Genomic DNA, 24290 nt, shown 5'->3' with positions numbered 1-24290 from the left:
GGACAAGTCATTTCACATTTTTATAGAGGCTGTTGGTTATGATGGTGTGTAGAGGGGTTGAGTTTTATAAAGCCCAGAGGGAGCGATATGACTAATAGTCAGCTTTGCTGAGAGGGAAAAGGAGAGGGGTAGAGATTAGTGGAGGAAAGGATTAGCAGGGAGTCTAGAAAATAGGCAGAAACAAGGCAGAAAGACAAAAAATATGATGATGGAAGTAGTATTGTGTTAAAAAAAAACGAAGAAGAAGTTGTAGCTGAGGACAGAGTGGAGTGGACCAGAGAAAATGAAGGCGATGAGAGCAAGAAAGAAACAGTGTGGCTATGGGAGTTTGCCACTAGAGATAATAGTGTGTGTGAGAGATGGCTGGTGGCTTTTTACAGACATACTGAGAGCAGAGATTGTGGGAGGGAGAGAGAGGGAGGCCAGCACAGCTGAGTGGTGTTGATTGGCCTGTTTGAAAACACATGAACTGCAGACAGGGAGAGAAGGGGAAGGAGAGAGGAGCTCCGTGCACTGGGATAAAGTGTCGCTCTGCGCCGTGCCACGCAGCAGCCCAAACCACATTAGAGCAAATGAATCCATTCCACCTCCTGTTATGGCAGCTCCCACACGGGGCCCCAGGAAGGAGGAGGAGGAGGAGGAGGAGGAGAGGGGAGGGAGGGAGAGAGAGGGGAGGAAGAGTGGCAGGAGGGTTGAGATATGAGGGACGGGGAAGAAGAAAATGATAGAACAGAAAATGGAAGGTGGTGTAAGGGAGTTGCATGCTGGGTGGCTCTAATGATGTCTGAGGGCTATAGAAAGTCAGAGCAAAAAGCTCACAGTGGCGAGAGAAAGGAAATCTGTGGCCATATAACTGAAGATGATGAGGAGAATAGAAGATCCCCCACTGTGTCCAGAGAGCAGGAGTGATAGCTGGTCTTCCCTTTCATCATGAAGATGATGTCTGGTCAAACCTCACCTCGTTGCTCTTTTCTGCTGTTCAGCACTGCCATCTACACTTTGCATACAGCATAGACTGAGCTTTGGAAGATGAAGCATTAAAACATCCTACATGTAAAATGTGCATACTATTGTTTAAAATTCTGCCATTATTAAGCTTTATGATAAGCTTAAAATCTCTTATGCACAGGCTATGCTTTTTCCCTCAAGGTCTTGTCACACCTGTTCCAACTTTAATACTCTAAAACAGTTTCAGGAAATATCTACACTTGTTAATATGGCTGATAAATTGATATAATTGTTTAACAACTGCCTATAATTTAAGGAGAGAGCCATATCCTTATCATTTCACAAATTTCAGATTTGTGTTACACCTATAAAGCGTTTGTTCTCACTTTGTGATAATTCATTCATTGTCAAAAGTGCAACGAACAGGTTGCAAAGTGTTGTTACCTTCACCTCTGGAGTATTGACAAGAACAGTGAGACCTCTTGCACAGTCACAAAGTCATAGAATAGAATAGAATAAAATAGTATTTGTAAACAGAAAAAGGCAGAGAACAAAAGCAAGAGCAGCAGCAAGAGATAAGTTATCTACAAATGTACATTATAAGAACAAAACTAAATACACATTATTGAAAGTGCTACGTATAAAATATGAAAACAATAAATACCCTAAAGTAGGTATAGCCCATATTATATAGTGTACAGGAGTAATATTGCACATATCATCGTATATAAATTACCTGTAATACTAGAGGTCGATTGGTCTGATTTTTCAGGGCCAATCTTGATACCCATAATTTGTAATCAAGGATATTGACAAACCAATATTAAGAATCAATATACATTTGTAGGAAAGCTGAAAATCTTGGCATCAAAATTACAGATAACACAAACTCCCCCACATATCGTAGTTGAAAAGCCTTCATTTATTTGCTTTATATGCATTTAATTATAAAATAACTTGTCACCATTTATCCTTCAGTGTTGAGAGCAGGTTCCTACTTGAACCAATCAGATCGAGCTGTGGGCGGGACATTAGAGAGGCGGGAACTAACTGTATCAGAGCCAAAATAGATGTTTTAGAATTAGTTCAAAATGGTAAAGACGCCAATATTTGGCAAAAAGGTGAATCCTGGTTCTGATATTCGGTCTGCAATGTACAGCACAGTCCTCCACTTTAACATGATACCATCAGAAATGCGATTCACACAGTTGTACTTTTACCATTCATTTTCATCATGTTGGGTATCCATGAAATTTCGTGTATTTTACTCTTCCCACTGTTAGTTTTTATATGTGTGAATTAAACAGCCGTGGCCCTTGAGGCAGGGAACAGAAGATTCTGAATTCCACTTAATTGAATGCGTGCCATCACAGTGCAACACTGGCTTGTACCATTTTAATTTGGTAATTTAGTTTGCATTGCCCTCATACATATTGATAGTAGAAAAGACTCTGATTGACCTATCATGGTTGCACTGATTGCGACGATATCACCCAGCCCTGCTCCTAATGTGCTGCTCCTACGCAGTGCACGGCATCCGAGTCTATCATGAGCCGCGGCGTAACTGCTTCCATGTAACCCCCACCGACTGATCACATTCACAAAGCAAACTGCACTTGACAAAGCTGGTAGTCATTTGTCTGAAATGAGAAATCACTCATGCTATGAGTGATCATACACAGTGCGTGCATGTGTGTGTGTGTGTGTGTGTGTGTGTGTGTGTGTGTGTGTGTGTGTGTGTGTGTGTGTGTGTGTGTGTGTGTGTGTGTGTATGAATAAGTGTGTGCTGCTCCTGATAATGAAGAGATAATTTCAACACTCTCTCTCCTCCTTTCCCTCCGTCTCTTTTCCTCACTGAGCCTGGCCCTTCTTGCCCCTTCCCGCCATACTTGGCTGCTTTTCATATTACTGTTCTTTTGTTTCAGAGCACTTATTTCTTGCCCCGCTTCCCCCAGCTTGTTTTGCTCGGGAAAGAGAGAAGGAGGGAAAAGTATTTGTGTGTGCATTTGAGACGGCGAGAGAAAGAGACAGAAGCTTCCTTGGATGCTAGTATTGCTTGTGGTTTGTTACTCTGCTCTGATTCATAGCGGCGTCCTCCCACTGCTGTTTAAAAGGGAGGTTATAATATGCACATCATAATTGGATGTGTAATCCTTTCCTTTGCACCTCTCGTAAGCAGGGCTGACTGTAGCTGATTAAGATGTTGGGTAGACAATAAAGATTAAGAGGGCCTATGTTTGGTGAAGTAGCACCAAAAAAGTCAAAACAGAACAGACAAATTGCCGCTGTGGCTACACACACAAGTTTTTTTTCCAGTGAATCTGTTGAAAAATGAGCATGGAAAGTGAGTATTTTGTTGGCATAAGATTCAGCTTCCCTTCCTATGATCTAGAGACAGATTACTATGTTTTATTTTGACAGTAAAGAAGAAGAGGTGAGGATGTGGGGCAGCAGGAGGAGCTCTGCTATGTTTGCACTGAAGCATCATCTGTTATGCAACACAATTTTTTTTCCTCCCTAAACGGGGGTGTGGTGCCGGAGCGTCTGTCAGCCTGGACAGTCAGTCAGGTGGATTGACTTTTTATCTCAGTTACAGTGCCGCTGACTGAACACAACCTGGCCGGCCAGTCACATTTCCACCTCACTCATTTTCCTTTCAGAACCTGAGGGCCTTTCTTTTCATCGACTAACAAAAGCGCTGCATGTTCATGGGAGGAGGAAGGGTGTGTGTGTGTGTGTGTGTGGGACCTTGTGGACATACAACAGAAGGAAGAAGGGAAACAAGAAGGGGGAAAAAATGCAGCTATCTCCACCCCACCCTCCTTTCCTCCCCCCTTTTCGGTCTCGGCTTCAATGTGTTGGGACAGCAGGAAGGGGAGCTGGAGGAGAAACAGTTAATCAATAGCCACAAGGTCAGACGGCCAGCTCTGGGCTGGAGCGTGTCCTGTTAGCGGTCTGTGGAGCTGCCTGGTTGCTGAAGGGGATTTGTAGCACTTGTCAGGGCTTAAAGGAGCCCTCCCTGGACCACTTGCTCCAGGTGTAGTGTGTGAAGGAGACAGGCTGGTTAGCAGCAGGAGAGGGAGACATCTGCTGGACGCTGTCAGACACAGCAGCTCGGCAGAATTAGGCCACCCAAAGTTACGGTCATGTTGTGCTCGGTCAGAGTGACTTTGTGCCCTGCAGCGTGCAAACGTGGCTGTTTTGTAGGAAATGTTCACAGACAGTCGGCCACCACTACGACACAACCTGACAGGAGATGTTTCTCTGTCCACAGTTTGACCACATTCGTTCCCTAATTCCTCTTCACGAATGCGAGCAGCGTATTCGCTGGTGTTCAGGACTTTGTAAGTGCACTCCAGGTAATTCTACTCTGGTAATGCCTAAGCTCAGAGGATTAGTAATACAGTCTTATTCTCAAAGTGTTCCTTTGAAGTTTTACCTTTACGCTTAATCAAAGTGAAGAATTCAAGCTTTTGTGTTTACATGCTCTTAAGTGTGCGTGCGTGTGTGTGTATGTGTGTGTGCGAGAGAGAAAAAGAGTGTGCATATTTGCAGTACTCTTTCTAAGATAAGCCCACCAGACTGAGCGTTACACATGAAAACTCTCCGGCTGAGCACTACGCTTCCATCACATTCGTTCTCTCGCTCTGTTTCTCACAGCGGGGGATCTTGGGGGACCCTTTATCAGTGCTGAGCAGCTTTCTAGAGCCCTGCCCCCACCCCCACCTGTGGTTTCTCAGTTGGCCTTTTGTGTGGAGGAATGTGGGGCGGACCTACACTGATGGAGATAAACACAGAGGGATGGTGAGGGATGGAGGCCTCACTGGCAAACCAGCAAGATACCTATTAATCCAGGCTCAATCCATTTCTCTGAGATGGTCGGAGTTGTGAGCGCATGCCTGAAATCATTCCTGTTGTCGCCGCTCGCTGTTGGATCTCAGCAAAATATACACAGACTAGAAAGTGATGCTGTGAAGCTGAACCTTATCTTGTGTTTGATGTCAGCATAAATTAGTTGTCTATGTCCACACTGATAACCTTGACTGCGAGGTGTGCTTCTTTAAAAGGGAGATAACGTTTTTATTTTTTGTCTCAAATTCAGCGAGTGACATTTTTTCTCCCGTCGCCAGCACAAAGCAGGGCAAAGTTTTCTTTCAGTTTCATCATGTTTCCGTTTGTCGTTAACAGTGCTGCTGTGGAACATCTCAGTTTCATGCATTTGCCAAAAATATGTGCTCGAGGCAGATCAAGCTCTTCAGTGAGTCAGTGCATAAGCAAGCTGGCTGCTCAGTTTGAAAATTTGTCAAGCTACTAAAATGCCGTTTGAACTTTACTGGCCACAAATTCTCCACATGGGGGGGACCTGACAGCTCTAACAGATGTACCTCTCCGCCTCGCTTTCTTTTGCAGAATAAAGAACTTTTAATGGAGTCCCGGTAGAGGCATCAAGATGAACACGCTACCATCAATGGACCGGCACATCCAGCAGACAAATGACAGACTACAGTGCATCAAACAGGTGTGTATAAAGACCCATGTGTAGGAGCCTTGTAGGCCTCCGATCACTTATCGTACTGCTATGCAAACATACATTCTAGAGGCAAAACTAAAAGAATCCTACATTAGTTTCTCCTCTCTGCACCTTATATGGGCATCAGTTTTCTGTCCATTAGCTCCAGTCACACAGATCATGTTGCACAGGGTCATAGAGAGAGGGAGAGGGAGGCAAATCTGGCAGCGAACACAAGAATAGACTTCAAAGAAACTAACAACACAACAGACTCTCTTCTCTCCCTCCCTTTCCTGCTCCAGTGTTCCTGACGTTCCTGACTCTTGACGTAGATCGGTCCTTGTTGTGGTTTTGCTAAAATGCTTCCTTGACTGTCAGCTTTCAGGAGACACCTCACAGCGAGGAAGACACAGACAGACAGACAGACAGACAGACAGACAGACAGACAGACAGACAGACATAACCCAGGGCTACCGCCTCTGCCTGTGATTAATAGTCTACTAGAACTCATAGACTGGTTGGCTAGCTGGCGGGCTGTGGGCATATTTGTTTATGCTATGTGGGTGTGATCCTTTATATCTCCCAACATCCATATGACACCATGCCTTAGAGTGAATCAGTGAATGATGGGGCTCTCAGCTCATGATCATAAGGTGACACATCACTTTTTCTCTGTGTCTGCTGCTGATATTGATACACCCCCACCCTCACCCACCTACCATCCCCTCATTCCCACCTAAACTCCTGTGCATGCCAACCCTTATCTGTACAGACTCTGATTGCCTCAGCTTTTTTTTTTTTTTACTTTGACTGCATGTATCCACTACCAGTTGACGTCGAAAGCCTTTTTTCTCAAATATCAGCTCTTTTTTTTTTTTTTAATTTTTGAAATCGACACGGCACACTTCACAAAACCTTCTCCACTTACTTTCCATGGCGTCACTGATAAGCCCTAAATAGCTGGATTTAACACGTCTAGCTTAATAAAACGCGCTAATTGTGCGTTTGGTTTATATACTCCTCGGCTCTCGCAGTAATAGAGCTCATAGTGAAGCAGACTTCAAAGGGACTGAGTTAGTCAGTGAGCTCTGAGCTTGTGGCGGCTGTGCCAGCAGGGTGTTGTTTTGGTTTGGGGAAAGCCGCTGGCAGAGAGCCAGGTGTTATGTTGTTTTTCATGTAGCCAGGTAGGCAACTGAACAGCCTGATCCTTGGCTGGCCTGAAAAGGGGGTAAGTCAGTCCGTCATCTCGCTGAGGACAATCTGTCAAACGTCTGGCTCTTTGTGTGCTGAAACCCCATCACTGCTGCTGCTGCTGCTCAGCCGCCTCTCCCCCACCCACCTCCCCGTTCTTGTCCTCATCCAACCCTGAACAGCAACAACAACAAGAACAGCTCAGGCCCCATCCTCCTCCCCTAAACTCAGCAGAGCCATTTCACTCTGCTGTCCTCCCCCTCACACCAGAGTCGAGGTTGTCAGGCAGAGTCGGTGGCGAGCGCTACAGCAGGAGGACTGTGAGTTCAGATCCAGACAGACAGCCCCTGCTGTGCTAGTTCTGATTCCTCTCGCGCTGGAGGCTGATACGCCTCCCATCAAGCAGCAATAATGCCAGATTATATCACTCATCTAGAACAGGCTCTTCTCCTCCCTCTCACTCAACGAGAGCATCTCACTTTCTCTCGCTCTCCCTGCTTTTCCTCATCAGCAGTCAAACCCCTGAGAGTCCACAACTAACTCTATAATGGCTAATCTTCACATCACAAAAGATGAGTCACTCAAGGCCTCTCTTGAAGCTCCATGATATCACTGGAAGCTTTCAGTGATTTTCTCTGTGGGCGGGTACCAGGCCTGACGCCGCGTTCGCAAACGAAGAGCTCTTTTGTCACACATCGCCAAAAAGCTGCCCTTTCAAAAACGCTCACCTCTGCTGCCCCCTAAAGACAATGGTTTTACCTTCTCTGCAAGAACACACAAAACAAGACGCTTCAGCTCTAGATGGGAATAATAAATGCTTTCAAGTGGGCTCAATCTCGCCGACTGAACAAGCTGCCGCTCTGCGCCATTTCAGAGCTATTAACCTCCTGAGCCTTGAAGAAAGGGAGCCCAATTTTAAAACCGCTTATTGTGTCCTGCCAGCCTCAGTAGCCTTCAGACACTGGGAAGAAAAGACTCAACTGTTTCAGGCCTCAGTGAACATGCGAGAGAGACAGACAGAGACTGAAAGAGATTAGACAACACACCAACGGCTCGTATTGAGTCTGCACACATAGCTGCCAGGACCAAGGTTGTTTTCTTTGTGCACAGCCAAGTCAGCCAGTGGACTTCTGGTGCCGAGGCTCTGTTACACTCTGAAAACAGGCAATGAATGAGGGGAAGAGATAGAAGGAGGATTGTAGGGAAAGATTTGGTTGCTGTGTGGGTCATGCGGGTGAGGGATGGGTGTTGCCAAGAGAGATTAACAAGAAACACTGGCATCATTGTTGATATGGGTGTGATCTTCTTCCCACAATGCAGCAGAGCCCTGAGTGGGCGTACATTGGAAAGAGTCAAGGTCCTCACAGGGTTGTGCAGAAACACAAGGCACTAAATCAAGGCAGTTTGGAGGGAGAGCGCAGGGCAGCAGAACTATTTGGTTTCTGTGTTTTTCCAATTTGTACTAAACGTGAAAAAAATAACAGTCATTATTTCCCATTGTTTCTAATGGCGGTCTCCTCTTTTGTCTGTTTGCACAGCACTTACAGAACCCCGCCAACTTTCACTCCGCAGCCACAGAGCTGCTCGACTGGTGTGGAGATCCCCGGGCCTTCCAGCGACCTTTTGAGCAAAGTCTCATGGGATGTCTGACGGTACGCAAACACCAATTATGGCTTTTTGTTGAGTTTTTCAGGTGCTTTTCAGGAGACGTGAGCAAAACAGTAATTAAATTTTGGATACTTAGGGGGAAAAAAAGATGGGATGGCGTGTCCAGTTTATAGGATTTTAGGGTTAGGTTAACCTAGATTCAGCAGCAGCTGAAGCAAGATTTATATCACGGAGTGACATTTGGAATATAAACTCGTTGTAGCTGGTTATTGTTGCACCAGGTTTGCATCCATTTCGGGGAAGCTGTCAGAGGCCAGTTTACAGAAGACCACTGCTTTTTTTTTTCCACATTTTGATTTATACACATACACATACATGCACAAAAGAGACATGAACATTTTTGTGAGTAGCCTGTCACCTCTGGCTATCACTTCTCAACTCAGCAGCTACTGCTCATCGATCTGGGCGCTGGGCCAGAGAGCTGGCTTTCACCAGGTGTGTCAAAAAACTCACACACAGCCCTGCATACACACTGACATGCGTGAAAGAGAAGCAAATGTTGCACATGTTTACTGCTACGATATCAGTCTTTGTAACGCTGAAGGAACATTGTTCCCAGCTGAAGTGTTCACGTGATCAAACAGATAAATGCTCATTAATGTGTAAATCACAATAAAAGCCTCTTAAAGGCTGATAAAGAGCTATACAATGGAGCCCGCCACTGAGATCCCTCTCAGCATGGGGCTGTTTCCATCAGCTAAATTGTTTCATCAGACTCCGAGAGCAAACTGCTGCTTATCTGGTGAATTACCGCACGCAACAAGTCCACGCATTCTTTCAAGGATTTTGTCTCCATGCTGGCTTTTGTATCAGAGAGCTGAATTGAAATTTATAGATGACTGTGCAAATCGAATGTAAGCCTCGTGTGGAGACGCTTGTTCCCCTTGGGCATGTTGAGGCCATCATCTGATCCTCGGTGGCTCCAGAGCCAATGAAAGATGACACAACTGTGCTTTCAGTACTACACAAAAATGATAGTTTTGGGAGTTTTTTGCGCATTGGCTAACAGTGCATGTACACGTATGTGCTACTTCCATCTCTAGCCCCACGCTTTAATAAAAATCTCCCACGTAGTTCACTTGTTGCGGCCTTTCACATATGACCGCTACAACAGCAAGTACAAAGCCGGTGCTTTTTTTTTTTCCCTTTTTCTCCAGCAAATAGATAAACAAGTATGTGAATAGCCCACTAACCTTCGAGTGCCGTTTACGGCACTGTTTTCATACTGACTGGAATATGGGCCTGGATGTACATCCTCAGAGGGAGATTAAGCTTGAAAAGGCTTATGAGGTGAAACACTGTTAAATCCATGTTGAATCTATGCTAGCCTCCGTAGCTGGCTGCCTGCCTCGTACAAACTGTAGGGCAGACTCACTCACGCAGGAAATTAAACGATTGACAAGAACACGATTTGACCGTTTGTCAGAATAGTTTGCATAATACGGTTCGCTTAAATAGATTATGTTGACAGCATTATGTCTCCTAAACAGCTTCAGATAAATGTTATACAACTCTAGCGGAAGTGCGTTATTCTGTATTGTAATCTATTAATTAGAACTATCAAACAAACACTGGTATTGACGAACTTTCCACAGCTTTCATTCAGTGCTCGAGCAGCTATAATACCTGTAACAAAGGCTCTTTATGATCGCTGCTTGCTGTTTTGTTGGCGCTTTTAAAGGCACCTCGGCTGACCTTGTTAACGGTAATGTGTGTTTTGAGGTCAGCAGGAGCGGAGGAGTTAGTGTCATCTGCTAGCAGATAAAAGCAGAAGTGGTTCCCTTCTAATAATGATTTACCCCTGACCTCCTGAGTCCTGTTTAACGTCACTCAGCATTCCCCTAATATTAGAGGGTTCTGCTTCATGTCCCATAAATGTTCAGCTTGCTTTTGAAAGTCATTAGCAGTCGCTCAGGGGATGCTTGATTTAAAAAAAAAAAAAAAAACTCTTTCTACTCTGGAAATGGGCTCTAATCAGCAATAGAAATATTCCTGTTATTTTCACGTTTCCCTCATCTGTTTGGGGTATTTGAACAGGCATCCTCTTGCTAGGAGACAAACTCAGTTCACTCTTGGGGCCAGAGCAGGCTTGTTTTAGGATCACCTTTCAGAAACTCTGTTCATTCTGCAGAGCGACTGTGGTTTGGCTCTTTTGCCTGTCTTGGAGGAGGATGCAGTCATCAGATTCGTCCCGATTGTGGATCACTGGAGCAGTCCAGACTGCAGACTCCACATTAATCTCACTGTGACTGTGTGTGGGAATGTTCACAGTGTCTTTCTGAAGGAAAGTGGAGTTTAATGATAGAAGTGGTTTAAAATATGAACAGTGGCCTTCCATTTACTACTGTTTATGAAGCAGTCATGATTCAGTTTGTTTATCATAGATAGATTCCTTTTTATTTATTCTCCTATAGATCACCCTTTTTCATTTGAAATGAGAGCTTCTGAGTCAACGGTCAGGTCTTCTGTCATCTTATGTATCTTTAAATGTGCAAGTGACACCTCATATTGTGACACCGTATTAATTAATTTGATTTCATTTAGAGGGAACATTTTGGTCCTAACAGATAAGAACAGTGGTCAGTCATAGCACAGAATCACATCTTGTTGACGCTTCTAAAAAATTGAGAAAACAAAAAACAACACTTCTAAAAATACACTTGAAAAACATCACCTAGTGGCTGGCAACTTACTTGTTTTTGAGAGTCTCTGAGAGAAAAATGTCCCAACACTGGTTTTTCTTCTTTCTAACCCTCTGAGCTCCAAGCAGCTTCTCTGTGTTTTTTGCTCTTGTCACATTTTTACTCACTTTGAACTTTTACTTTTACTCATTTTTCACTGCAGAAAATAATCTAATGTATATTCTATATGATATGCCAATAATATAATATAATATAATATAATATAATGTAATATAATATAACAGTTAAAGTCTAGCACCTCATTAGAAACATCTAAGAATGTCTTTTGTGAAGTATAACAGTTATAATGCAATTAATCATTAAAAAGACTAAACAAAAGTGGAATTTTTTGATTTCAATTTTTCTTTATTTATTTGGCATGAATAAAAAATAAAACTAGAATCAAATTGTACAACAGGTGTTAACCAATCCTGAAAGAAACTTATTATATATTTTTTATGACTTAAATTTTTAGTTTGTATCTATACTTGTCTGCAGTTCAGCCAAAACATAAAATTTTTCTGATGTGATAGTCACTAGTTGCTTTACTGTACTGCCCTTTTTTTGTTTGTTTCTTTGATATAGAACAGGTTTGTGCAAATGGTTTCGTTTTGGTCAGTTTTTGAATGAGACAAATGCAATATTTTGATTTTAAGCTTAGATTTCGAAAAGTTTTCTGATGTCATGGCATTTTTTTCAAAATAAAAGTCTTTTGCTTCTCTCATGTTTCTATCGTAGGGGGGCAAATGCAGGTATATTAAATTAGGTAACTGTATCTGCTGCATCCATCCTAACATCTGCACTTGTGGATATAGTTTTGTTATTTATTGATATATATAATGCAGAACAGCAGCTATCCTCACAGTCCATTGCTCTTTCTGCAGGTGGTGAGTCGTGTCGCTGCTCAGCAGGGGTTTGACTTGGATCTGGGCTACAGGTTACTGGCTGTGTGCGCTGCTAACAGGGACAAATTCACCCCAAAGTCTGCCGGTAAGACCCACCACTTTGACAAAATGCCAGCAGATGCATGTTCATACATCATGTCATTTACCGCTGTTGACTTGTTACAGCATTCACGACGCAGTGCTCATTGATCTTCATGCTACAATTAGTCATTCATCAAGTAAAAAGAAAACATCACCGACAGTCACACATCATAAAATCACAGAGCGTAAAGTCACGAATTCCTGTGATGAGTAAAGAAAGTTTAATTAGCTACTTATTTTTGTTCATTTTGGAACTTAAAAACAAATAATGCTTTTTAAAGTTACCATGAAACTGTTTTCCGGAAATGTTTGATTTCATCCAGTGACCTGCGACCACAGACATCACACAAAAAGTCCATTGAGCATTATAATGTCAAGGTATTTTTAGTCCCTATTAAACATTAATGTGCTATTGAGATGAGCTGTCTGAGCGGTAGCCTCTAAAAAAAAAGGAAACAGTCTACTCAACAGTCTTTCCACACAGGCCCAAATGTGCAGCCTGCATGCACGCACACATGAAGCCGGAGAGAGAAAGAGCGAGCAGTAATGCTATCCTCAGACATTTATCTATCAAATCCAATTTCCCCCGATCCATACCTTCCCCTCCCCGCCTCCCACAGTCCTGCAGGAGCGGCCTGTTCTTGTGCATTTGTCAAAGTGAAACATGCAGAGGCGGGAGGGAGAGAGAGGGAAAGAGATGGATGGCTGGAGAGGTGTCGCTGATGTGTGCTGGACCACTCACTCTGCCTGACAGAGACCTGACAAAGCCATCGCCAGCCAGTCAGAACACAGATAAACCTTTGTTCAGCAGTTACATAAGTGGCAATAATGAGAGTCAAATATTTGGATTTAACTGTCTGATTTCTTTGTTTTGTCTGACAAGGCGTGTATTCCATAGGCCCAAAACAGGAACTGCAGCAACAGTATTGACAGTAACGCTCTGAAATTGTACCCCATCATTCCTCATACAAGCTGCAATGTGTTGCAACTGGATACGCAGAAGGTGGAAATGTATCAGTTTCTGCTTTTTTTTTTCCTGCTCACATGGTCCATGATATGAACATTCACTCAAGCTGAATATCCTCTTTCAGTTGTGGTGGGAAGCGTCTTGTTGGGGAGGAACTTAAGTGGTCAGACAGACGTCAGTGTACAATATTGATTGCTCTATTTCTCTCTCTGTCTGTGTTCCTGTGTCGGGATAATGTGATTGTTGCCCAGGCATGGCTCGGACTGGCTGGCTGGCTGGGCCCGGCTGACAGTCAGAATCATCTTGAGCCCTGCTGATGGTTCTGGGATCTAATAGAAGACAGCACTGGGTTTCAGGAAGAGCTGTTTATGCATGGCGGACAAATGGGAACTATAGTGTAATTATGCGGGGTCGAGGGGAGGAGGGGGAGGGAGGGAGAGGCAGATAGGATGCAGCCAGTCATCAAACGAGGCAGGCAGGCGGTCGGGGTGGGAGGCAGACGTGACTCAGGGCAGATCTTACTCACTGAGCATCCGTCCTAGCTCTCTCACAAGGACGTCTGTCTGAGGAGGCAGACGAAGGGGGGGGGGGACACGCGGTACACGCTTAAACCCAGAGATACATCCTCAGAAAAATGCATAAACAGAGATGCAAACAGGCGTTTGGCCTTTGCTGCTCTGCTAGCTATCTGTGTGATCATTTGTGTATGTGCTCGTGCATGCGTGAACGTGTGTCTAATTGTGCAGCTCCAGCACAACGTTCTGACAGTCTGCATGGCGACAGAGGGTCCGCGAATCTGACACCTGAGAGCCCAGACAAAGGCCAAGGAGGAGTCTGGATGTTGTCTGTGAGCTCCTCAGGGGAAGTGGCAGATTCTCAAGACTGCAGATCGATCACGCTGACACTTTTCTTTCAGAGTCTCACTTAAATAAGGAATTGATAAAGCAGTTGTTGTTTTGTTCAGTTTTCAATCAGACTGACATTGTATCACTCACTTATATGTACAGAACAGTAGATTGCATGCAAATACAAGGTAATCAAGCTTTTATTTTGGAAAATGGTTTAGTAAAGTTACTAGATCTTACATTTACAGAAAAGTCTTGTGTTTACAATCTTCTTTTTGCACGTGTTTGTTTGTCAGCAACCATGAATGAACTACAAAAGCCTAGTCCCACTATAAAAGTGTAAACTGCTGTCCTGTGAGACCTGTCGAGTGAAGTGGAGAGATTTTCAGCAACAGCAGGCTGCTGCTGCTGAGCTGTCTGGAGATTGCGACCCTGCAGTGAAGCCTGGGGGATTAGTGCGTTGCTCTAATCTGGAATCAGCCGGTGAAGAGACTTATCTGCTGTTAGGCAATGTAGCATTAGCACTGTTAACTCCGAGCCAACGAAGATACACAGCTTTGACGTTAGCATACTCCCACCTAGCATTGTTGCAAATTTCCCCTTGAATGCAATTACTTCCAGGTTTTATGTTTAGTGCAGGCGTCCTGTAAGGCCGTGTTTGAAGATCTGTTTCTAAATCTTTGTGTTTTTCACTCCTAATGATTTGTAATCTCTAGTCTGCTCCAAACAGACTTCTAACTCAGAAAGGCTCATTTGATAATAGGTATGCAGCTGCCTCACAAATATGCACAACACTGGTAAACTCCAAGCTGTTGGCCTACTGTGAGGTTCAGCAGACAACAAATCAGATTAGCCACATAATCTGTCAAGGGTTTTGCCGTTTCCTTCCTCAGCCGAATCGACCGTTCTGTCATCAAGCTCTCAGCAGATAGTTTACTTCTCTTTGTGTAGCAAAACCTCTAATAGGAAGCATGTACAACGGTTATTATGACAAGTTATTTACTTTTTATATAAACTTTTTTCACCTCTCCTACTTGGCAATGCCGTGTAGATTAGATTTTAATGGAATCTTAAGTATGACTTAGGCTGTTGTGAATGTGCATTATGTTTTCAACATGTCTTGACATGCTGTGGATTAATGGTAGCTCCTCCCTGGAATGATACCTCTGTTTTTATCACTTTTAATGTTTTAATTCAGGCACAGGTTGCTGCTTGTTGCTCGTCTGCTTTTCTGGCAGAAATACGAATTCATTTGCATTTGCTGGCATCGCTTTATATCAGAATTCAAACAGATGGTTAAACTATATCTGTGTGTTGTCGTATAAGAGTCGGTGAAAATATAATTTTTGTCTGCGCTCCTAATCATTCTTTTTGATGTTTTTGTTTGTTAGAGTAGCTTCCCTACTTCAGATGGTTAAGAAAAGGGAGAATTTGATTAGAAGAGTTCAGCTTTGTTTTGGCTGGTTGCTAATGTCCCTCCCACCCACTCGCATCTGACATTATAAAGGAAATTTGTTGGCAGAGCTGTCGGCACTCGGTCAGTCAGCAGAGCGTGCTGGCAGGGTAATCTGGTGTTTCACATCAGGTAAAACAGCCACTCCGCTGTGTCAACAGTGACAGAAAACTTCCAGGGCGGGGCTGCAGCTCACCACGGGTCCTGCGAAAAACACAAACACACACTTCACAAGCCCATAACTCCTCTAAATTCAGAGAGAAGTGCAGGAGAATGAACAACTGAAAATAAGTGCTCCCATTAGACTCTGTGTAGACTCACTGCGGTGTGTTAGTGCCTGCACACACAGACACACACTCTCTCTCTCTCTCTCCTTATAGCCTACAACAATCTGACATGTCGTCCACTTATCTGTTTCAATTTACTTTCACTTGATTGATTTTCTCGCCCTGTCTTTCTTTCCAACTTTGAGCTGTGTGTGTAGAACTAGAGGAAGGTGTAGGCATCCTTTGTTACTGACCCAATCAACCTTACAGACTTTTATATTTAATTACTGCTGAGTAAGAGCAGCGCGCTGAATTATTAACAGGAAACGGGGTTTATTTTTAGCAGGCGGGCCTCCTCTCTGACACTCTCCAGCGGTTCGCTTTAGATGATGAAACCCCTTTGCAACCCCAAAACTACCTTCAGAACTTTACTATTAAGTTTATAGAAATAAAACTCACAGGGAAATACTTATTAGGGTAGCTACATTTGCTGCCTCTGGCTGATTAGGTCCTCTATCACTTGCTCTTTAATTGGTTTGGTTTACACACTCTTGCAAGCAAATTCATTTAGCTAATATCCCAGCAGTTGTACTCCAAACACAGGAGACTTTGTTCTTGTCAAAACCGGATGAGCAGATGATTTCAGGCCTCCTTTTGTTCAGGGATGACTGATTTATCACCCCCCCACCTCAAGACTCAACCAGCAGCCCCCCCACTCCACCCAACAACCCCCTCAGGGTGCGTGTGACACACCCTTGTTAAGTTAAATCTCTGGCCAACAATGTCGCTGTTGTGTGTGTGTGTGTTTCAATTCTGCATGGGGGTATTTGTGAAACTGTTGATGACTGAAAAAAAAAAAGCCACACAAAAGAAAACTTCCCTCATCAGTCACAAGGCCAGTGGGCTTTCCCTCTCCCCGGCTGCATGGCTCATCTCAGCATTTAGGTAAGAAGAGAGAGAACAATGACAGCTTAGATTTTCCCTGTTTATTCATCCATATTGTGGTATATTTTTCATGCCATGTTGGGTGAAGTTGGGTGCAGGCAAAGTGAAGATGAACTCACATTCACCCTCCACCTGCCTCCTCTGCTCGTCTCTGATGTATTTTGTTAGTCGGATTTACAAAGTGGCCTCTGATGAAGACGGGGGGGGGGGGGGACGTTGTCAGGTTATATTGTCCTACGGGCAGGAATCCCCTCTCTGATAAGCCTGATAACTTACAACTTGTCTGTCGTTGAAGAGATTGATCTGTCTTCTCCTACTTCCTCTCATGCTTTGGCTTCCAGCCCGCCTGCATAGCATATTAAGCTCCACCCATTTATACAAGTTTGCGATCTGAGTTTGCAGGGCTGTTTTTTTTTTCTTCTTCTTCTTCTTCTTCTGGTCACAGTGCTGGATTGTGCATGTGTGTTTCTCTGTGTAGCAGCTTAAAGAAAACAGGGCAATGAAGAGCTAGACTGAGCACATCAATAACAGCACCTTACGACAGAGGTGAGAAGCACTGGAATATCTTGCCTTCTCTATCTCTGCTCCTGTTTGTCTGCGTCGGCTCGCTGTCTTTATCTCTTCCTCTCATCCTCCCCTCCTCCTCGGCTGTCTCCACTGCTCCCTCTGTCTATTCCTCTCCCTCCCTACCGCTCTCCCTTCCACTCCCCCCCCCCCCGCTGTCTCGAGAGTGTGTTGGAGCCGGTAGCAGGTACAGCAGGAGCCCATTAGTGCAGAGCCCGGCTCTGATTGGATAAGCTGGAGAAACTGGGAGACTGCCTCTGAATAATTGATGTGCATTGTGCAGACGCTGGACAAGGGAAAAAGACAGATCAGAGAGCAAGGGAGGAGAAGAAGAGTGAGCGAAAGAGAGGAAGACAGGACAAGGGGGAGGAAGTGAGGAGTAAGAAAGACTGAGCGGAGTAAGGGATATGTGCAGAGAGTGAGAGTGATAAGGCGCAGGCAGGAGGCTGGGAAGCAGCAAAAGCTTTGAGAGTTGCCACTGGCCTCTGCGGGAACAGGAGCATTTGTGACACTTGAGTCTTTTCTCTGCGCTATGAAGGGAATGAGATGAGATGTGCAGGGACTTTGCTTGGCTCTGGGTAAGTGTGTGTGTGTGCGTGTGTGTTTGTGTGTGACTGTCCACTGGTGTTTCTACACAGAACTATTTGGTATTCATGTATGGGGCTGGATCGGAGGTTACCAGAGGCCAACTGAGCAATTGAATTAGATCTAATAATGAAGCAATTAGAATTAGTTGTATTTCTGTTTAAAATATCCCATCTTAACCAGTCTAAATGCGGAAATATTAATTTCAACTGTGATTTCACACTCATGCTTGTTGTGTCTATTGCAACTGTAATTCAAGCCATAAACTATATGAGCTTGTTGAAGTGCTGCTGTAACTGTGGGCTACAACACTTTCTGTTCGCAGAAGATAGGATCAGGACCGATCAGCTGACCACAGGTTGACCTACATGCTGTTCAGTCATAGGGTTATTCTGAGTGGGTTTCTGTCAGTGTGTGCACGCTGTGTGCAAGCATGTATTCGTATGAATCATTGTTGGTTAATTCTTGACTCAGTTTCAGGTTTTGTTGGACAGGGTTGCAGCTGAGGTTGTGGGTTTGTTTTAAAGCCTTAATGTCTTGTTTTGTTAGGATTACACAAATAAGATTGGATTGTGAAATAGTTCTTGCTGGGGTGATTCGTTTTGACATTAAGCACACACTAAAGCCACAATGTCACACTAATTTCAACTGTCAACCTGGATGTGTAGAGTGCAGACTGTGTGAGTTCAGGTGACTGAAGCCAGCAGCATGCATTCAGTAACTACTTCCACTTTATGGCACCTAAAAGAGCTTGTATCCATGTCGGTGTTAAGAGTGCAAGTGCATGTGCATCAGTGTGTGTCTGTGTTTTTCTGTCAAGAGAAGATGACCCACTTTTCCACTGTGGATTCTTTTTTTAAGTTGTTGACCTGTGCTTGGAGCCAGAGCCTGTCTGCTTGTCCACTCATTAGGAGAGAAGGAAGGGAAGGAGGGGGCCGGAGTGTAGTCATGGAAGGACAATGTGGTTAGATCAGTGCACAGAAATGCCTGCTTTTTTTCATTTCAACCTGTCAGCTGTGTTAGAAGGCGTTTAATGTACCTCTTACTGTCAAATGTGTCCCATAAAGGGAAACCAAATTTGAACGAGTAAAGGGCAGTCAGGCAATAAAGACAACAAGTTGCTGCGGGCTGCTCAATCAGTGTTTAATCTAACCTTAAAAGTGACAAGTTAATTAGAACGTGGCTCTTGCAAACAATAACACAATCTTCCACTGACCTATGAGGTGAATATTATAACACGATATGACTTCCAGTTTAGCTGCTGTGGAGCTGCAGCGCTTCCTGTTAGCCTGAGCAGGGTGTAAACCGCCGAAACCATCTGCATCCTCAACCTCACAGCCACATGCAGCCGCTCTCCCCCCTCCTTCGAGGCTTTCTCCTTCCTCTCTGGCTCCCAACGCTCTGTTTGTATCACTTACTCCACACACTTTCGTGACCTCCTCCGACTGCGCTCTGAGTACTTCCCATCAGGCTGTTTAGTGACTCATTCGTGACATTTGACTTTGAACTGTGCATGTGCGGCCTGCATTTTGTTTTCGCCATTTGTTTCTGCTTTTTCTGTGAATCATTGCCATGTTTGACAACCGTCCCTCCTCCCACTAAAAGCAAAAGGGAGCAAAGTTGTGCTCGATTTGTTGCTTGAGAATTGAGGAAGGAATTTCTGGTAGGACAAGCTGATGTCAAGTGTTGATAGCAGCGAGGGAGGAGCCCTCGGCGCCTCGGGCGGTTAAGGATTCCAGGTTGTGTTTCAGGAAACGCTTCACTTCTTCCATCTTGTTAATCACTTCCACATCTATTTAAGACTTCAGTTGAGGTGTTGTAGCGTCTTCTTTTGGCCACTCCTTACGAAATCTCCCTTTACTGACTCACTGGTAAAAGGACCACATCTGGAATTTCGTCACTTTTTAATCACTGTCTTATATTATGAAAGAACCGCCGCGGGAAATCTCAGAATTCTTGATTGTGTTCTTTACCCTGATGATTTCATTTGAAGCAACAACATTGTGAGATGAAAGAGTCATTGTGGAAGTTGAGACAAGTAGCGTGTCTGGTTATAATTAAGCATGTGATATTTACTAGTTCCCCTCCAGTGGTGGGGAGCTGCACGTGGCTGATAAGAGCAGTTCATTCACAGCTCGCTCTTCTCTGATGTTCTTTCTAGCCATGTGAGGTGCTCTACTGTATAAGCACATCTCCACAAAGCTCAGACTCTGACTGTGTCTGTTTACCCGCTAACACAAACCTCAGTTTCCATATTTACTTTCCTTTTTTTTTCTTCTTCTTTTTTTGTGCGTGTGTTTGCGTCCACATACCTGCGTGCTGACATGTGTTTCCCTGTTTACTTTGACGTGGCTTTGAGTACAAAATCTGTGCATCTTGGCTTATTTGATGTGGGTAATAGATGTGTAATCGTGGAGGGATACTGCGAATGTTTTCGGATCCAGATGTGGAAGTCCGTGACCCCAGGCTTAGTAATTTAGGAAGGGGAGGATGCGTCACAGAGCATACAACATAGGCACACCAGTCACTTTAGTTTCATATCCCCCATGTATGTGAAATCTGTGGGTCAGTGATTGTCATAACAAATGTAACCAATGCAGCTGGCCTCACAGGATGCAAATACACCACCATAGATAGACCTGGAATGGTCAGTCAATGGAAAAATTACCCTTGATGGTACGCTTTTCTGTTTCATCTGCTTATAGTTGGTACCTCTTGGGTTTTTAAATCATATTTTGATTAAACAGGCAATTTAAAGACCTTGTGCTGTAGGTTGTTGTGAAGGGAATTCTTCCATATGTTTGATTAAAGAAGAAAAGAATTGTCATATTTATCAAAAGAGACTTTTTTATTTCACTGAGGGAGCTCTCTTTTTTAAATGTAAATGTGCTTTAGGTTTTGAAATAAACAGAGGAATTTAAAGCCCGCTCATTCCTTTGCTGAATACATTTCTAAATGAAAGTGTAAGAGCTTTGCATTCCAGTGTTTGTCCTTTATATTCCCTGACAGCCCACAAAAGGAAACTATCCCATGAGAACAACCATTTGAATCTGCGATAATATATAGGAGACGAGGTGTTGAGAAGAAATAAGAAATGCTCATCTTTAATATGAGTCCCAGTCGAGCTGAGTTTGACTACAGATGACTCACAATGCATCAAAAATATAATTAACAGCGTCTGTTGTTTTTGGTGGCCACATGAGACACAGAGGTCCCACATTTCCCACTGGAGCTCCAACATTCTGCACCTTTAGTCCGATCTTAGCAATCATACTGCATAATGTTTGGTGTCTATGCTGATTCTCATAACTCTGCCCCGTTTAAAAATGTGTAATTTGAACCCCACAGAAACCAGCACCTGCAGGAGATGTCAGAGTGACTCAGGTAGAGCTACCCTCCCTTCTGGGCTGCAGCATCTCTTTGGCTTGTGACCCACACATATCCTGGGGAGGAGGGGATCTGCCCACTCCCTCCATCTCCACCTGTCCTCTGTGTAGCATCCTTCCATCCATCCTCTCCCCCCCTCTGTCCTCATATCTGGCTCGCTGCCAGAGGTTGTGGATGGAATTCTGCTAAACCAGCCAGATAGAGAAAAACTGCATTGTGTTTTTTTCTCAGTGCAGGTGAACAAAACCAGTATGGGAAATTAAGCGCTAATGAAATAAAAAGAACCAAATCAAATGAAACAAAGTAAGACATTTGAAGTCAGAGTTTCAGATTTGGAATATTTTGATTTGTGCGAACTGTTACATTAAACGCCTGGTTTTGGTTGAGTGTGATTTCTGACACCGAGCTCTCTCTCTGCAGGGCATGTTTGAGTTGTTCTGCCTCCAAGCTATTGAGACTAAAGCACATTTGATATGCTCTTCTCTTGGAAGAAGTTGGCTTAACAGAGAGGGGGCAGAAAGGGGGATATCATTGGCTGCTTAAATGGCTTCCATTACACTTCGGCAAAAAGCATGACTTATTTTTTTATTTTTTTATTTCAGCGGATTTTATATCCCCTCCATATTCGTCTTTTGCATAATATTCTGTACCCACACAGCACAGACCTACCTGCCAGTGTTTAACAGACCTCTGCTTATGATATCTATTATAAATTGCTTCTTTTTTATCATCCCACACATTGTCTCAGAAGGCTTCTCTGTCTAGTGCCGCAGTGTTCATGCTCAGAATTCTTCATGTAGTTTTTTCTTCTTTGTTTGTGGTGCTATCAACACACCTACAGTAGAGGTGCATGCACGGCATTACATGTCTCTATCAAAGCTTTGCGTAACCAGTGACAGACAGATGTGTGGTAATTTCAGGAGCAGAGGATGTACAGTATGAGAGCAGAGATGGGTATTCATCTGAAGATTAAATCCTCCACAATTATTGCAGTGCTTTTGATGAATTTGGCACAAACTCCTGCTTTGAACTGTTGTGCAAACCAATGTAGTTAGCTGTACTTTATAATGAAACTTCCACATTTATACCTGAAGAGGAGGATGATCATAGGAGGAACATCTTAGGGTTGCAGCTCTCTGTTTAACAAAGCTCCTTTAGCACCTTTTATAACCACCAATCCTTGCTTCATGTTACCGTGAGGCTGGAACAGTCACATGGAGCGCCATCTTTACAATAAGTCTCTTGGATGCAGCCTCCCAAACATGAATTTGACAAGAGTTAAGATGAATATCTGCAGTGTGATATCATCAGTAACACATCACAGATGCCGTACTGGTATCATGGTGTACTCGTGCAGAGTCATGGCTGTAACTGCATCCTTAAGAGGAAACAGGTGCACTTCTCTTGCACTAAATTCCAGCGATATGCCGTGCATAGAAAACCGTAATGTGTTTGTTTTCCCAAAACAAATTTCAAGAAAGAGGTGTCACGATAGAGTCCTTGATGCCAAAACTCATCAGCATTTTGCTCTGCTTGTAGTTTTAAATAAAATGATTCTTTTTTTATTCTCTTACCACTCGGGTGCTGCCTTTTTCTGTTTGATTTGGGAAAACAAACACGCCTGATTTTGATAATACACTTAAGCTGGCAACACTTATTGTCACGGTCTCTCGTTTTATTCTACTGCTGAGAATGTTTTTTTGGGTGACTCCCAAAAAGCGTGTGCTGGTTGACATTATTAAAAAGAAGTAAACATTATATTCAGAGTGAAGTTAAGTGGTTGGTTGGGGATTCACTCTGCTGGATGGCAGGATGCCAACAACAACGAAGTGAAAAAATGCTCCCCGGCACAACACTTGATGCCATATTGGCGTTGTGAACGGTTCAGGTAACTTACTCAGAGAGCTTAGTTGCTTATTTTTGCATTTTTGCACACAAATATAGTAAATAACCATGTTTCATATGCATACTTTGTCATATTTAAGTGATATTATGTTGCACTGCTCATACCATAGATAGGCTGACATACCAGCAGTTGTATTGGCATTTTTGGCTTGGTTTTTGTTATCCAAAATTACATATTGTCTTTGGTGAATTTTGCTGCCTATTTAACACATTGGTTGCAGAAGAGAATATGATATGCTGCATCCAATGAAACTGTCATTTCAGTGGATGGAAGTTCGCTTTATAACCACCATTTAACAAACTGGCACAAAATGAGGCAATTTTAGTGGATTCTCTTCTTCTCTCTCTCAAACTAAAAGTCTGTCTAAGCAGCCATATAGCAGATTTTGTGCAGTGATTCACACCTGGGAAGTATCCAACACAGTAACACTCCTCTGCTGTTGGCTTCAGCATCTTTGCTGCAAAGAGCCGAGTGTACCCAGTTTGTACATGTGGCGGATCACCGGCTCCACATTTGAAACATGTCAGGTGTTTATCAACAAAGTGGGCTCACCATCACGCGGCTAACTGAATTATGTTGGGGTGCACACATTTAAAGTAATAGCAGTCTGTCATGATTTCGTTGGCAAATGATATGCTCAGTAGCAGAAGGCTTTTACCACACACGCAGATGCTCGCACACACACAGCTCTGTCAGAGTTCATAGTAATTAGCATTTGGGTTTCCTTGTAAAAAGGACTTGTACACACACTCTGTCATTAGTTAATGGGCCTTGCAGCCTGTTACCAGGGCTTACTCTCCCTCACTGCTGCTCCCACAGGGGCTGAGGTGAGGTGAGAATGAGCCAGGGCTTCTGCTATCAGTCAGCTATACAGCATTAAATACAGCTTGAGTGAGGAGGGCCCATATGTCTCTGCGCATTACTCAATTAAAAGCCTCGCCTTCTAAGAAATGGAGCTGGTTGGAGAGGGTTCAGGAGAGGTTCCGGAGAAATCAGCTTATGTCCTGCTCTCTCTCCAAAGCAGGACATGAGAGCAGACCACTTGTTAGGATGAGGACTCAGTGTCCAGGCCCCTATCAGACAATCCAATGGAAACACTGGAGCCAGTACTGATTTTAGGGAGTATTGTTTATATTGTGAATGCATTCCACAAATTAGTCAGCAATTTGCCATGAAGATAAAGCTTGGCTGTGCACCTCTGTCTGCTCAGCTGTGATATGTACTCTGCTACATGTGCTGCAAACAGTGTTGACAGTATTTCCAACAATGAAGTCAGAGCTGAACTAGAGACTAAGGTTAAACAAAAGACTGCTCGCTGTTTAAAGGTCTGAAGAGTGAGGTTATCCGAGATAAACTCATTTTCTGCTCAGCAGCTTCTGTCAAGGACA

At 43.7% G+C, this 24290-nt stretch overlaps 1 protein-coding gene across 5 annotated transcripts in view; it reads left to right on the top strand.

Annotated features, from left to right (window-relative positions):
* zmiz1a (zinc finger, MIZ-type containing 1a) overlaps positions 1-24290 on the top strand; it is a 105862-nt gene that overhangs the window by 66861 nt on the left and 14711 nt on the right. For 2 of the 5 annotated variants that reach the window (XM_022212611.2, XM_022212595.2), the window contains exons 4-7: positions 5359-5467; positions 8188-8301; positions 11883-11988; positions 20958-20993. In XM_022212611.2, the coding sequence (XP_022068303.1) occupies positions 5399-5467; positions 8188-8301; positions 11883-11988; positions 20958-20993 (325 nt within the window). In that variant the 5' untranslated portion in view covers positions 5359-5398. Of the gene's footprint in view, positions 1-5358; positions 5468-8187; positions 8302-11882; positions 11989-17229; positions 17603-20957; positions 20994-24290 lie in introns of those variants that run through there. The other 3 variants (XM_022212604.2, XM_051959928.1, XM_022212620.2) reach the window with 3 other exon arrangements.

The sequence above is a fragment of the Acanthochromis polyacanthus genome, chromosome 15, assembly GCF_021347895.1.
Source record: "Acanthochromis polyacanthus isolate Apoly-LR-REF ecotype Palm Island chromosome 15, KAUST_Apoly_ChrSc, whole genome shotgun sequence".
NCBI classification, from domain to species: domain Eukaryota; kingdom Metazoa; phylum Chordata; class Actinopteri; family Pomacentridae; genus Acanthochromis; species Acanthochromis polyacanthus.
This window is presented reverse-complemented; position numbering and strand designations above follow the sequence as displayed.